This window comes from Etheostoma spectabile, chromosome 14 (genome assembly GCF_008692095.1).
Source record: "Etheostoma spectabile isolate EspeVRDwgs_2016 chromosome 14, UIUC_Espe_1.0, whole genome shotgun sequence".
Taxonomy (NCBI): domain Eukaryota; kingdom Metazoa; phylum Chordata; class Actinopteri; order Perciformes; family Percidae; genus Etheostoma; species Etheostoma spectabile.
This window is the reverse complement of record NC_045746.1, coordinates 6811023-6823765: the sequence shown is the minus strand read 5'-3', so window position 1 is coordinate 6823765 and position 12743 is coordinate 6811023. Positions and strand designations below refer to the sequence as shown.

At 41.1% G+C, this 12743-nt stretch overlaps 1 protein-coding gene and 1 long non-coding RNA gene across 10 annotated transcripts in view; both read left to right on the top strand.

Moving 5' to 3' along the window:
• Nucleotides 1–1957, top strand: part of LOC116702136 (uncharacterized) — a 25208-nt gene extending 23251 nt beyond the window's left edge. The window contains exon 3 of the long non-coding RNA XR_004335069.1: nucleotides 1888–1957. This is a non-coding gene — a long non-coding RNA (uncharacterized LOC116702136). The remainder of the gene's footprint in view (nucleotides 1–1887) is intronic.
• The window catches only part of LOC116702075 (receptor-type tyrosine-protein phosphatase U), a 221250-nt gene that overhangs the window by 46537 nt on the left and 161970 nt on the right, over nucleotides 1–12743 (top strand). For all 9 annotated transcript variants that reach the window (XM_032536175.1, XM_032536172.1, XM_032536173.1 and 6 more), the window contains exon 2: nucleotides 11262–11390. In XM_032536175.1, coding sequence (XP_032392066.1) covers nucleotides 11262–11390 — 129 coding nt within the window. The remainder of the gene's footprint in view (nucleotides 1–11261; nucleotides 11391–12743) is intronic.

Here is a 12743-nt window from a genome sequence, read left to right as displayed (position 1 = left end):
TTAAATAAAATGTAGTATTATTATTATTATTAACAGATACCTGTATATGAATGCAAAATATGTAGTCACTTTGAGTAGATTTTGGATTGGCTTTTGTTTATAGTCCAAGTAGTATTGACCAATCACATTTGAGCAGGCTGTGGTTGCATGCAGGTAAATAGTCGGTGTGAAAAGCAACAGCCCAGAGCCCATTTTAAAGCGCATCGGCTACGATCTGACGCCGATTTATCTTTTTTAAACGTGTCTGCATTCATATGCAGACATATCTGTTTATAGAAATTTGCCGAAATGTCGTTTAGATCTAAAAAGAAAATGTATCGACTGGGACTGTAAACAATGACCAGCGCATGGAAGAGGAAGTCTTGGCCTGGATATCCGGCTGGATACACCGGAACCCCAGTAATATTGGCCCTTGCTTCTTCGCTGTCAGGCTGATAGCCGATAGCTTCCGTTATGGATTCTGCCCAATCTAGTGAATCAGAATATGGCTGGTTTGACCAAGATGGTAGGAGAAAGCAGAAAGGATAGAAGGAGGGGTGTGCATGAGAAACATGGCTGCAGCTGAGGGGAGGCATAGTTCATCCTCATTTAATGGAGACTTATGGCCAGGTTCGTCTCAGGTTGGACAGACACATAGCCATTACCAGACCATTTACTCTACATTAACTGTATTGTAAAGGTCACAAGAGCACAGGGGTTCAGTCCATCAGTCATACCATGATTGGATATCTCCAGTCAAATCCCCATGTCATAAGTGATGATAAATGACTGTAGCTGTAGCGCCGCCAAGTCTATTTTGATCGATCTCCCACACATACGCAGTCTGTTTACTCACGCAGGCTATCGCAGTCGGCAATCTCAATAACGTCAGGCACGGAGTTATGTTTCCATCTGGTAATGTTGGCTTATAGATAACGGTATATGAACAAGGAACCACCCCATAATTACCTATTTGCATTTCATTACAATTTCACTGATTGCCCATGTTGCATTAGTGAGGCTCTCATTATGCACTTGCATTGTCACTCACACACACACACACACACACACACACACACACACACACACACACACACACACTGTGGCTGCTACTTATAGCACTTATAGTATTAATGAATTCACCTCTTGGACAATCGAACCATTCACTGGTAGAGTCACTTCAAAAGGAAACATAATCAATGATTTTTAACCCTTCCATTTACTTTGTTGTTGTATGTGACAGACAAATCACATAAAAAAGAATTGTAAATCTTGCATGTAACAAATCTTTAAAAGGGCAACAAATCAAAACTACTACACTAATACATCAACACACTCATGATGATCAACATGATCAATGATGTACAGTTTGTCCATTAATGACGTAGCTTTGAATTGTGTAAAATAAGTAATTCCCCATTAGATTATATGTTCAAGACATGTCTGAATGAACCCCTTATCTTTTCAAAGCCCTTTATTGTAATAGACGGGGAGCTTGACCGACCTTTACATCAGATGCACTGTTCTTGAACACATTACTAAAGGCTCTCATTATCCACAATTTTTTTTTTTTATAACATAAAACAAATTCGTTTATAGCACTTATGTGGAAATATACTGCTTTATAATAAAGGGTGACATGAAAAGAACACAAATACTTACATAAAATAATACAACTAATATAAATACAAAGAATAATGTCAACTTCCGGGTTGGCCTACAAAAATACCTCATCCGTGCAGCATTCTTATAAGTAATAAGTATGTAATAGGATGTAAATAATGTCTAACCACAAATGTCACAAACTGTTTATGACAAAGAAAATCAGCGTTCTCAGACCTCAAGGATCCACACGGTGGATTTTGGTGATGCAAACATAACTTTTGTTTAGTTGACTCTAGCGGGTAGCTTTGAAGGAATACGCCACCGTCTGTTGAAATAAGATTATTCACCATCTCCTCTATATTTATATAGGTGGCTGTAGCCTACTTCCACCCAATATGAATCAATATAATAGTCAATATATGCTTAGGAAATTGTCTAGTCTTAATCTGCAATGCTATTACTCAATGTGAATACGCAGGCCACAAGAAGTAATTATGTTTTGTTATTGTTGTTTTTGGGTCACTTTTACTCACAACATGCTAACCGGCAACATAGGATTCCATTCACTACGCTAATCTAAGATAGCGGTGGCTCTGCTGGACTAAGACTATGCATGCACTGAGACAAAAGTGCATTTGCCCACCTATATAAATAAAGAGGAGATGGTGAATGACCCTATTTCAACAAATAGTGGCGTATTCCTTTAATGTGACGTATCCATAGTTTTTGTGCGTATGCATCATCTACACATCTGGACTTTGGTGTCTGTGTTTCAGTTCTAGTTGTTGTATTAATTTATGGTCTCAATGCAATTTCAGGTTGGAAACAAAAAATGCAATTCACTGAACATTTGTTTGTCTGAAAAATGTCTCTGTGTGACTTTGGTCTGAATACTGCGTAGTGTCAATCAACAACCTATATTGGCAGCACCATCCAGTTTACCACGAGTGTTGTTTCTCTGTAATAGAACTAGTCCACTCTTTTACCCATTCTTCTTCTTCACCCCACTCCCTCCTGTCCTCCTCCTTGGTGAGGCGTCTGGAAAAAGCAGTGGCTGTTATTAATGGTCGATGAAGCAGTGGTGTTGGGATTATTCCTCTACTGGTTCACTATTGATGAGCTGTACAGCTGTGTCTCTCCCCCCCCCCCCCCCCCCCCCCCCCCCCCTCCCCCTCAACCGTAAGTAAACTTGTCAGGTCTGATGCATTGCCTGCACACGCTCAAATGCAAATCACGCAGCAGCGGAGCTTTATCTCAAACCAAACAAGAGCAGCGGCGGAGAATCCTGGATCCTCGGCCCCAGCAGAGCTGATGTGTCTGAGAGGCTCTGATTAAAGCAGTGCCGCCAGAGCTCTGCTGCTGGTTACACAATATTAGCTGCTTTGCCTGCGGAGTTTGCTTTAATGCAATGAGAAATGAGATTAACAGATAGAGCTGCCATGTCAGCACAGGGTGAGTTTTTTTTGGTCAGGTTTCACCCAGTCAAAGTTACAATCTCGGATATCTCTGTTTTGTTTCCTTTGGTGGTACATATGACCATAAGAGGTGATAGCAGCTGTGTTTTTGGATCTCGCCTTCTGAGAAAACACCGCATCACCAACCACTGCTGGGGGATGGGAAACGCGTCACTAACTATGCGCCGCTTGGGATTTTTTTCCTGGGAATGTCACCACTAGGGATGAAACTAACGATTGTTTCATTGTCGATTATTTTCTGGATTAATTAGTTGTTTGGTCTATAAAACGTCAGAAAATTCTGAAAAATGTGGATCTGTGTGTCCCAAAGCCCAAGATGACGTCCTCACATGTCTTGTTTTGTCCACAACTCAATGTTGTTCAGTTGTCACAGAGGAGAGACGTCACTAGAAAATATTCACATTTATCCCTTGTGTTGTCTTTCCGTCAAAAGTGAAAATGAACACTTTTGGTGACGCTTTTTAATCAGTATTTTTAACTTTTTATTATGTTTTTGTCCTTTTTTTCAACGTTTGTCACTTTTTCGACATTTAAACTATGTAACACTAACTTATTAACTTTAGTTTTACAGTTATTTTTGGAATTTATGGTCGATAAACCTATTTTTAGGAAATTATACCTAATGTTTGAGTTAGAAAAGCAGAAATTGTGAATTATTTAGACTAAAATTAAAGGAATGTATGTTGATGGATAATCGCAGACGGGAATATGTCAACTTTTACTCATACTATTTCAAAACCACCTCAATTTTGCTATAAAAGTGCTATAAAAAAGACACTCCAAAATTTATGAAAGTTTGAAATGTAACTTTGAGAAAGTTATGAGGTTTACCGATAAGAGCGTTGTGTGGAATCAATCATGTTATTTTGGGTAATTAAAAAGAACATTGATATAGGAAAACGGGTCAATTTGACCCGAGGACAACATGAGGGTTAATTTTAACTTTGACTCAAACGAGGCAATTCATTTTATTAGTTGACAACTAGTGGATACATCTTTGTAGAGCTTGTAATACTGCAAATGCAAGGACTTTAATCAGTGGGGCTACAGCTCATGTCCCTCATTTGATAGCTCCTCGACTCCTCGTCCTCGGCTGAACCGCAAGCTGTTCTGTCCCTCTGTGGTGAAGGCTGTCTCAAAGCTCTTATTTCTGCCCCGAGAGCCTAGGAGCAGGCATCGAGGAGGGATCACCGAGGAGCTACGAGCGAGGATACACTAAAGCAGCCTTCCCGGGAAGCCGTGTAGCTGAAGGAGTTGCTAACTCCACCCAAACAGCTAAGGAATTCATGTGACACTTCAGAGGAAAGGACGTCTTATCCCTCTAAAAAAAAAATACTCATTTGCTTGTTGCCTCTCTCCTCCCCATGATTTCCTTGCCTCCTTGGTGGGAGGGACTAAGATGCGAGGAAGGGAGGCAAGTGGAGGACTCAAGGAGACAATTTAAGCAACATGAGATGCAGCTGAGGGGACCCAATCACCAGTCATTGTTGGTTTTGTGATGTTGACAATGTTAAAAATTAAATCGATGAATATTATTAGATGTCATTTAGCTGACGCTTTTATCCAAAGCGACTTACAATTGCTATATATGTCAGAGGTAGCACGCCTCTGGAGCAGCTAGGGGTTAAATGCCTTGCTCAGGGACACATGGGTTCATTTATCACATCCCAGGTCTCCTTCACAAAAGGCATGTGTCACATCCACTGCGCCATCACCACCATTATAATAATAATGTAATGATAAAAACTCTACGAGAAAATTACTTTAAGTTATTTTTAAGCAAGGGAAGATGAGTGACAAGAAGTGTGCAGGATAAATCTTTTTTCCTAAAACATAAGAAAAAAGAGCATCAATTATGAGGCGAAGTCCAAAGGTCTGTCTTTAATGGAGGTTTCAGTAGCATTTACAGTTCACGCTCTTCGAATGAGCAGCAGAAGGCAATCTTTCAGACTGGCAGCCATCCATATACTGTATACAGATTTATATTGGTTAGAATCAGCCGCCGCTCTGCCTTCTGCACTGGGTTTTTCTTGTAAGAGTAATTGCAAATGAGTGTGTTTGTTCAATCTGTACATAAGCCTATCTGAGAGCTGCAATGGAACTGTGTGATCAATGTAAACCCATCCTCTTCTCAGTCTCCTTTGATTAGCTCTTGGTGTTTGATACGGTATTGTTTTTTGAGACAAAGGCATACAAAAAAATCTTGTTTTCCACAAATCCTGTTGTTGTACTCTTATCTGCGATTTGTTTTCATTATTCCTGGCCCTCTTTGGCTCTTTCTCTTTCGTGCTTCTGTTTGAGGGCTCTTCACCCAGCCCACAGGTTCTGTCTCGCCCCTCTAATTCATGTCTCCCTCTCCAGGATAAATGCTATGTAAGAGGCTTGTGTTTTCCTCCCTCTCTATCACTATGTAGTCCTATATATGATGTGCCAGCTGCGCAGGCTATTAGTCAGGGCCGTGGTACTCCGTGTAGAAGCGGAGTAGGCTGGACAGTTGTACCTGGGGTCCATCACAAGCACTTCAGGCTGGTCTACACCATCTCCTATTAATCTCCCTCCAGGGCCTCTTCTGGCTGCTTCACTGCTTTGTGCAGCACAGTTAGTATGCTCCGCTACTTTCTGACTTTGATCCTACACAAACACTGCTAATAGGATTCAATTAACTGCCAGGTATTAGACTCCTGACTGGTTTTCGAAAGGGATCTCTTAAAGTGTCGATGCACCCAGATTACAAAAGCAAAACACATTTTCACACTTACATTTAGTGGTATCCTAGCCTAGAAATCCAGACCCAATCCGAAAGATTAAGGGTCTGGCATCGAGTAATGAAAGTCGGCCATCTCGAGGGGCGGGACCAAGCGTGAATTTAAAAATCTCACTGCGCGCAACTGGATAAAACTACGACCAATCGCAACAACACACAGGGTGACGTATCCAGAGCCCCATCCGCATAGCTACCAGCAGACCTAACTGGTAGATTAAACTGTCGTCATCTGTTTAGCTTGCCTCTGGCCCGCTCATATCCGCCTATATCACGCTTTTAGCTCGGCTACAAGGGTATAGTTTATGAGCAGCATTACTCGCTGAGCAAACTCAAATTGTGCTCTCGCGAGAACTCTGGATTTCCAGGGTAGAGGTATCCTGATGTTTTGGTTTAATTTGCCCAGGTTTTGAGGAGATACACCCAACACTAACACTATACCAAGTTATAGCATGTTCACTGTCCGAGTTTGTTTTTGCACTGTATGTTGAACCACGTCTAAGACGGTTCTCTGTCATGAAAGACAATGAGGTTTTCTGAAGTCTGAATATTTTTTGAGATTTTTGCCTCCACTGTAATACAGGTGTAAAGGAGGTGAATGGAAGGGCTGACAGTATTGATATTATAATAATAATCCCCAATACTTACTTTTTTGAAACTATTGTTTTATTTAAGGAAGGTTCACTGAGCACATTCACAGAGTTCACGTTCGTACCTAGAAGCCTTGTAGTACAACCCCAGTCTGATCAGCTGGCCACTGAGCAGCTCTACTGGAGCCGTTTGGGTGTAGGGCCATGCTTAGGGGCACATCAGTGGTGCTTATGAGGGAGGGACAAGCGCTGTTCTTTCACTCGTCCCTCCCAGATTTATCCTGTCGGTCAGGTGATTGAACCGACTCACAAGTTCTCTTCTCTAACCTTTAGGCCACCCAATACCACCCACTGGCCAATACCCACCATGAGCAGTTTTCACTGGAACTATTTTCTACCGAAGAGAAAAGTTTAATTTGCATGCCTGGTACCGGGGGCCAAGCATGTCAGAGACAGACATCTCGAAATCCAAATACAACCAACTGCACAACCGACGCAACGGGGCGTCCCATTGCCCTAAGTGGTCTAAGGCGCACACCATGTAATCTCAACATCCCTGGTTCCATTCTGGCTTGTTGCATGTCATACTCCATGTCCTCTCTCTCTCTCCCCTCTCTCTACTTTAAACGGCCAAGAAATACACCCTACTGTTTTTTTGTAATTTGGGTGTACCAACCCTTTAATGGCTTAATCTTCTCAAAAGCCAAAGCGAATCAGGCATTTCATGCAATTTTTAACATCTACTTTGATGCTTTTGCTTAAAAGACATTCAAATAAACATACAGTGTGTGACTCATTTTCAGTTCTTCAGTGAGAAAGAATGGGCTTGCGATAACGTCAACCTTATCATTCAAGATTGATCATTTTATATAATAAAAAGAAATTATTAAAAATTTCCCCCAGAATTCTGACACGTCATGGGGCAGCTTCTGAAACCGTATCATTGACAGGCATATTAAGGAGATTTGTCGCCATCTCATACAGGATTTGCCGGCTGTTGAGTGAAATCCCCCAACGCCACACAGAGGTTTTCTCTGATCAGTGCTCTCATATAGAAACAGTAACAAATGAAACATTTCATTGCATACTTATGTGGAATCTGATGAAACACTGCAGCAGATTTAGGATGGGAGCAATAAAGTGACTTGGACATGGATCTCACAAATTAATGTCTGGTCAGAAAATACAAGCAGGGTGGGACTGTCTGCTCGAGGAACAAAATCTCACTACTTATAATTTTTTCTTTGCCAGGTAAGAATAAGAGCAGAGAATGTGCTGAAAGTTGAGACAGGAGGGCATGCCCAACATAGATAACACATTTGACAAATTACCCCTCCTACCTTTCAAAGAGGAGGCCGCCTCCTTCTTACATTTTTTTTTTTTTCCTCCCTCTTTGTTCTCTTCCTGAGAACAAAGTCAGCCGTGACAGTGGCTCACTAAAGTTATCTCGGGCCCCGTCGTCCACGTCTCTCGCTGTTGCTGCTGCTCTGCGGGGTAGCGCATTGCTCGGCACGGCTCGCCACTGATAAGCAATTTACATTCTCAAAGCCGCTTTCTCTCACATTCAACGTGTTAGGTGGAAATCTGATCAATCTTTGTCCCTGTTGCTGTGATGAGCACAAATAAATAATTCATTTCCACAGTCGTTACGGCGTTAGCCCATGTGACACATTCATTACAGTTTCATTTGTTTTTAAGTAAACATCAAAACGGCAAACATCCTCAGCTACACATAGAGGCTGCATACGCGCACACGCACGCACACGCACATGCGCACACACACACACACATACACACACACACACGCACACACATTAGTAAAAATTCAGCAGAATGCACGTGGCTTTTCTAATTACATAGGCTTGCCCTCCTGCTGCCAGAGATGCACATTTGAGCACTGGGAGGAACGTGTGCGCTAAAAGCAAAGGAGGCTGGGAAGGATGAGTCTTAATGAGGGGAATCAGTGGAACGTGTCTGATGGTGACATTTCTTCCTAGAGCTGGAGGGCTCTCAATGAAAGGCAGGCCTTCACCGTGGGGCCTGCTCCACCGCTCAGCCCTCTCATCCTCCGTTAACGGGGCACGGCAAAGTACAACAAGCGTTCCTCACACAGGAGGCAATTAAAACCCGTGATCTGCTTACACACCCGGAAACGCCGGCTCGGCTGCAGGCGGAAGGGAAGAGGGCCGGGGCAATGGGGATATTTGTTTGTCAGCATGAAAGGCAAAAGCGGGGGGTCCAAAATAGCAGTCTTAGTAATTAGACTTAGAAAACTTTAATGTCTCCAAGAGGCAATTTGTTTTACAGTTCAGGCATATTGACACATAATCCACAATACAAATGCATCTAACACATAATATACACACATCAATAAATAGAATAGAGTAATAGGAGTATATTGCACAATATCATAAATAAATAGATACAACTACTGCCCATTACTTAGCATATATTCCTTCTCTCATACCACTCCCTACATGTTATTTAGTATTTTATTGCAACATATATTTCTTCAAGCTCAAAACGCATACATTATTAAAGAAAACAGATGGAGCTTTAGAACAAAACAACATTGGGGGAGTGGGTCAAACGGGATACTACTAAGTAGAAGCTGACACAGAGTCAGAGTACCTCTTTAACCCCAGCAGCACTGCTGCCAAGCCTTAATGCGATCTGTCGCCTGGGACCGCACTGGGCTCAGGGCGTTTGGAAGGAAATAAGACTTAGTTTAAAGTTAGCTAAAGCTGCAAAAGCAAGAACATGACTGCTAAAACTATGATTTATTACAGCCTGGATTAATTATGTGTTGCTCCACCCATCGGTTCTCTCAAGTATGTCATTCGTTAAGGTTGGGCATTGACCTTGAATTGTTAAAGTGAAAGAGCCCCGATTACTTTCCACATCTTTTAGTGTGTTTTTACAGTTTTAGTACAAAAAAACCCACATTTCGCTCCGTACGACGCTTAGCACCGCCCAGGACAATTGTGATTGGTTTAAAGAAATGCCAGTACACCAGAGCATGTTTTTCACCCACGTCGGAATGCTCTGTGTCTTCCATTTTTCATCTGTTTATTATCATTGTGAGGTAAATATTGTGTGGTTTGGACTAGTATTAGCAACATGACAAGCAACTTGAAGGCGGCTCTGTGAAATTGTGATGGATTAATAAATTACAATTGTATTTTAGCTCTAGCGTTAAAGGGCATATTTTGTCTAAACCATGCGTATCAATGGGAAACATCGTTCTGCAAATGAGACCAAGCAAAGCTTAAAGCACACACACAAGCATGCCCACCGATTTCTCCTCCCAAGTTCCGACTATTTATCTTGAGATTTGCTGAGGTGCCCTTCTGTTTTCTGACCAATTAAACAGGAACACACCATTTTGTCCCCTAATTTGACAACCAAGCTGGTGGCTTTAAAAGCCTGTGGTTTGTGTAATAATGGCAAAATAGTGAATGCAACCATTAGAGGCCAGACAGGGTTGGGTCACCTTGGCAGACTAAGAGCCAGGCTGTTGTTGTCCTCCATCAACTGAAGAACCCCTTTCACTGCCCTGCCGCTGCGGCCCATTATTTCTGGCTATTTGGGTGACCCGTGGCTGTTATGTCATTTTCACACCACAGGGCTAATTGCACCAAATGGCGATAGTTTTGAAGGAACAAATGAGATAGGCAGTCCATGCTGACCGCCTGTTGCCAACCATTAGCTGTAATCTAGCTTGTAGCTTCAAATGTTCTCCAGGAGTTGATGTATTAACACATTTTTAAAGTGAGCCTGTGATGATGTAACTGAGCAATCATTTCTCTGGTGTTTCTCTGAATAGGGAACACAGTGTGATGCATTCCTTTACCAGTGCACTCCTGCCACCAATAGCTACGTGTTTTAGATTTTACAGTTTCTTTGTAACTAGGTCTGAGATCCATTGTTATAAAACTGTATTTATCAAGCTTCTCAAAGTGCCATTTAAGTCTTTAAGTGCTATGAATTCATGAAATGTACTTACTTTGAAAGTTTCAAAGTAGGAGTACATTTCTTTCAGCTACTCTCCCAGTTATTTAAGACGGCTCCAGAGGTCTCTCCAGTGGTTAGGAGTTGCCAGTAGGGACTTGCGATGGTACAGAGGAGACAGAGACCTGCACCAATCTTTCAGGAGAGGAAGAAGGCTTTTGAAATGTTTGACGACGAGCAGTTCATCAAACGATATAGTTTGGACAGAGCAGGCATAACTTATCATAAGCTATAGGCCATATGTAGGCAGGTCAGTTAACAGCACACCGGTTTAAAATTTGTAATTAGGTAAAAAAAATTTCAATCAGGTACAGAGGTCCACTTATATGGAACAGGTTTTTTGCTTCCCTTTGCAGTCACTCCCCATTTATGCTAAAAAAAAAAAAAACTTAAACAACTTTTATTGCTGAAGTGCAGCACTATGTAAATGTTGTTATGATACAGTGTATAGGTTAACTGCAGTGTACATATTTTACTGTAATATATGTCGTTTTTTTCCCCCTTGTTTTCTATCTGTAGTACCCATTGTCTGGAATTGTTAGTCTTATCCTTCCTTAAATATTTTTTTTTCTTTCCTTTTATATATTTAAAAAATATGTATGTTCATTTGCAAATTTGTGGCAAGAATGTAGAGCTGTCTTTAATTCAATGTTAGGTGGCATCAGTTTACAAGTCCTCTAGGGTGTTTTCATTCCATCTGTGCCTTTTATTATGTTATTGGATATTCCTTCTTTTTTATTTTATTTTATATAAAGAAAGAAAGAAAGAAAGAAAGAAAGAAAGAAAGAAAGAAAATCAGTTTCTCCTCTCCTAACCCATTGTGTTCTTTGCTCGCTGTAGCTGGCTGTACCTTCGATGAGGACTCCGACCCCGGCCTGTGTGAGTACCGGCAGGGACAAGATGACGACTTTGACTGGCAGCTGATCAGGACCTACAACTGGCCACACCCGACCCCGGATCTTCTACAAGGTAGAACTCTAATGGGCCAGAACGCATCAACGTGGTGGTCTTGTAGCATATAATCCATAAACACTGTAAAGTAGGGCTGGGTTAACAAATAAATAATTCTGATTTAAATTGGTTTTCATTTGAATGGCTCAATATGGATTCATAAAATCCATAATTGATCTTTGCTTGTATCATATAAAACTCCTAAGGAATCCATACTAACTGTCATGCTGGCTTGTCAGGAAGGGAGTTAAAGGAACACTGCAAAGATATCTGATATGAAATGTCACTCAATACTCACTCTAGACAGACTCTAGAGTACCTAGAGTTGCATTTCGTTGTGTGTTCAATGTGAAATAAAAAAGTACAACTGCTTTGGGGTCCATTTTAAATGAAAACATTGATCCTTTTGAGAATACAGCAGGTTAGAGGGAGCCCTACTCAATTGTAGAATCTCTTTCAAAGTTTTGCAACTGAAATATCCCAAATAGAAATCGGAAATTGAATCGGAGATGTAATAGACTGGGGACCTTATGAATCCGAATTGATTCATGAAATCAGTGGAGACACCCAGGATTACTGTGAAGTTCAATGATTCCAGCAAAATCCTGTACAGGATTTTGCTGGAATCATTGAACTTTTTGTCAATAAAATAAAGAGTAAAGAGTTTTTAGTCAACTTATATAATTATGGTTCCTAAAGAAGCATGATTAAAAGCATATTGAAATTATTTCTCAGAGACTTCAAACTCTTCAGAGACCTCTCTGTTTTGTAGCGTGCAGAAGGCGTATACAATATATGATAGAAAACTTTATTTTTCCAAGTTTTCACAGTACAATTACACAAGCAACAACCCTGATCCTACCCACCCAAGGGTACACATAGTCCATGCACACACAGTCAAAGAACGAGGAAATTGCTGTTTTTTTGTGATAAGTTAGGCTCCTGTAGCAGGTATTTGGGAATATACTGTATATTTAGTAAAAACAAACATAAACCGGAGAAGCCCCGCGTCTAGAAATAGTTATAAACACAACACAGAATCACCCACCAGTCTCCTATAAAGAGGCACGCCGCAGCTTTTATGTGCTGTGCTGTTTTTCAGACAGTTCATTATGAGAGCTCTGTGAATGCTCAGAATACAATAATGACACATTTAATGAAAACAAATGCACTGCACACCGACTGGGACTGTGTGTACAGGATTCTGTCAATTACCAGCATTACTCCAAGTCCAAACATTGAGTCTAAAGTAATTTCAGAGCAATCAAGGCAGGAAAGTTGTATGACTTTGAATGGGGAGGGTCCAAAGAAAAGGAGCCACAGTACTGCATTATCACAATTTCTAAAGCCTAGACTAAACTTCTGCGGTAT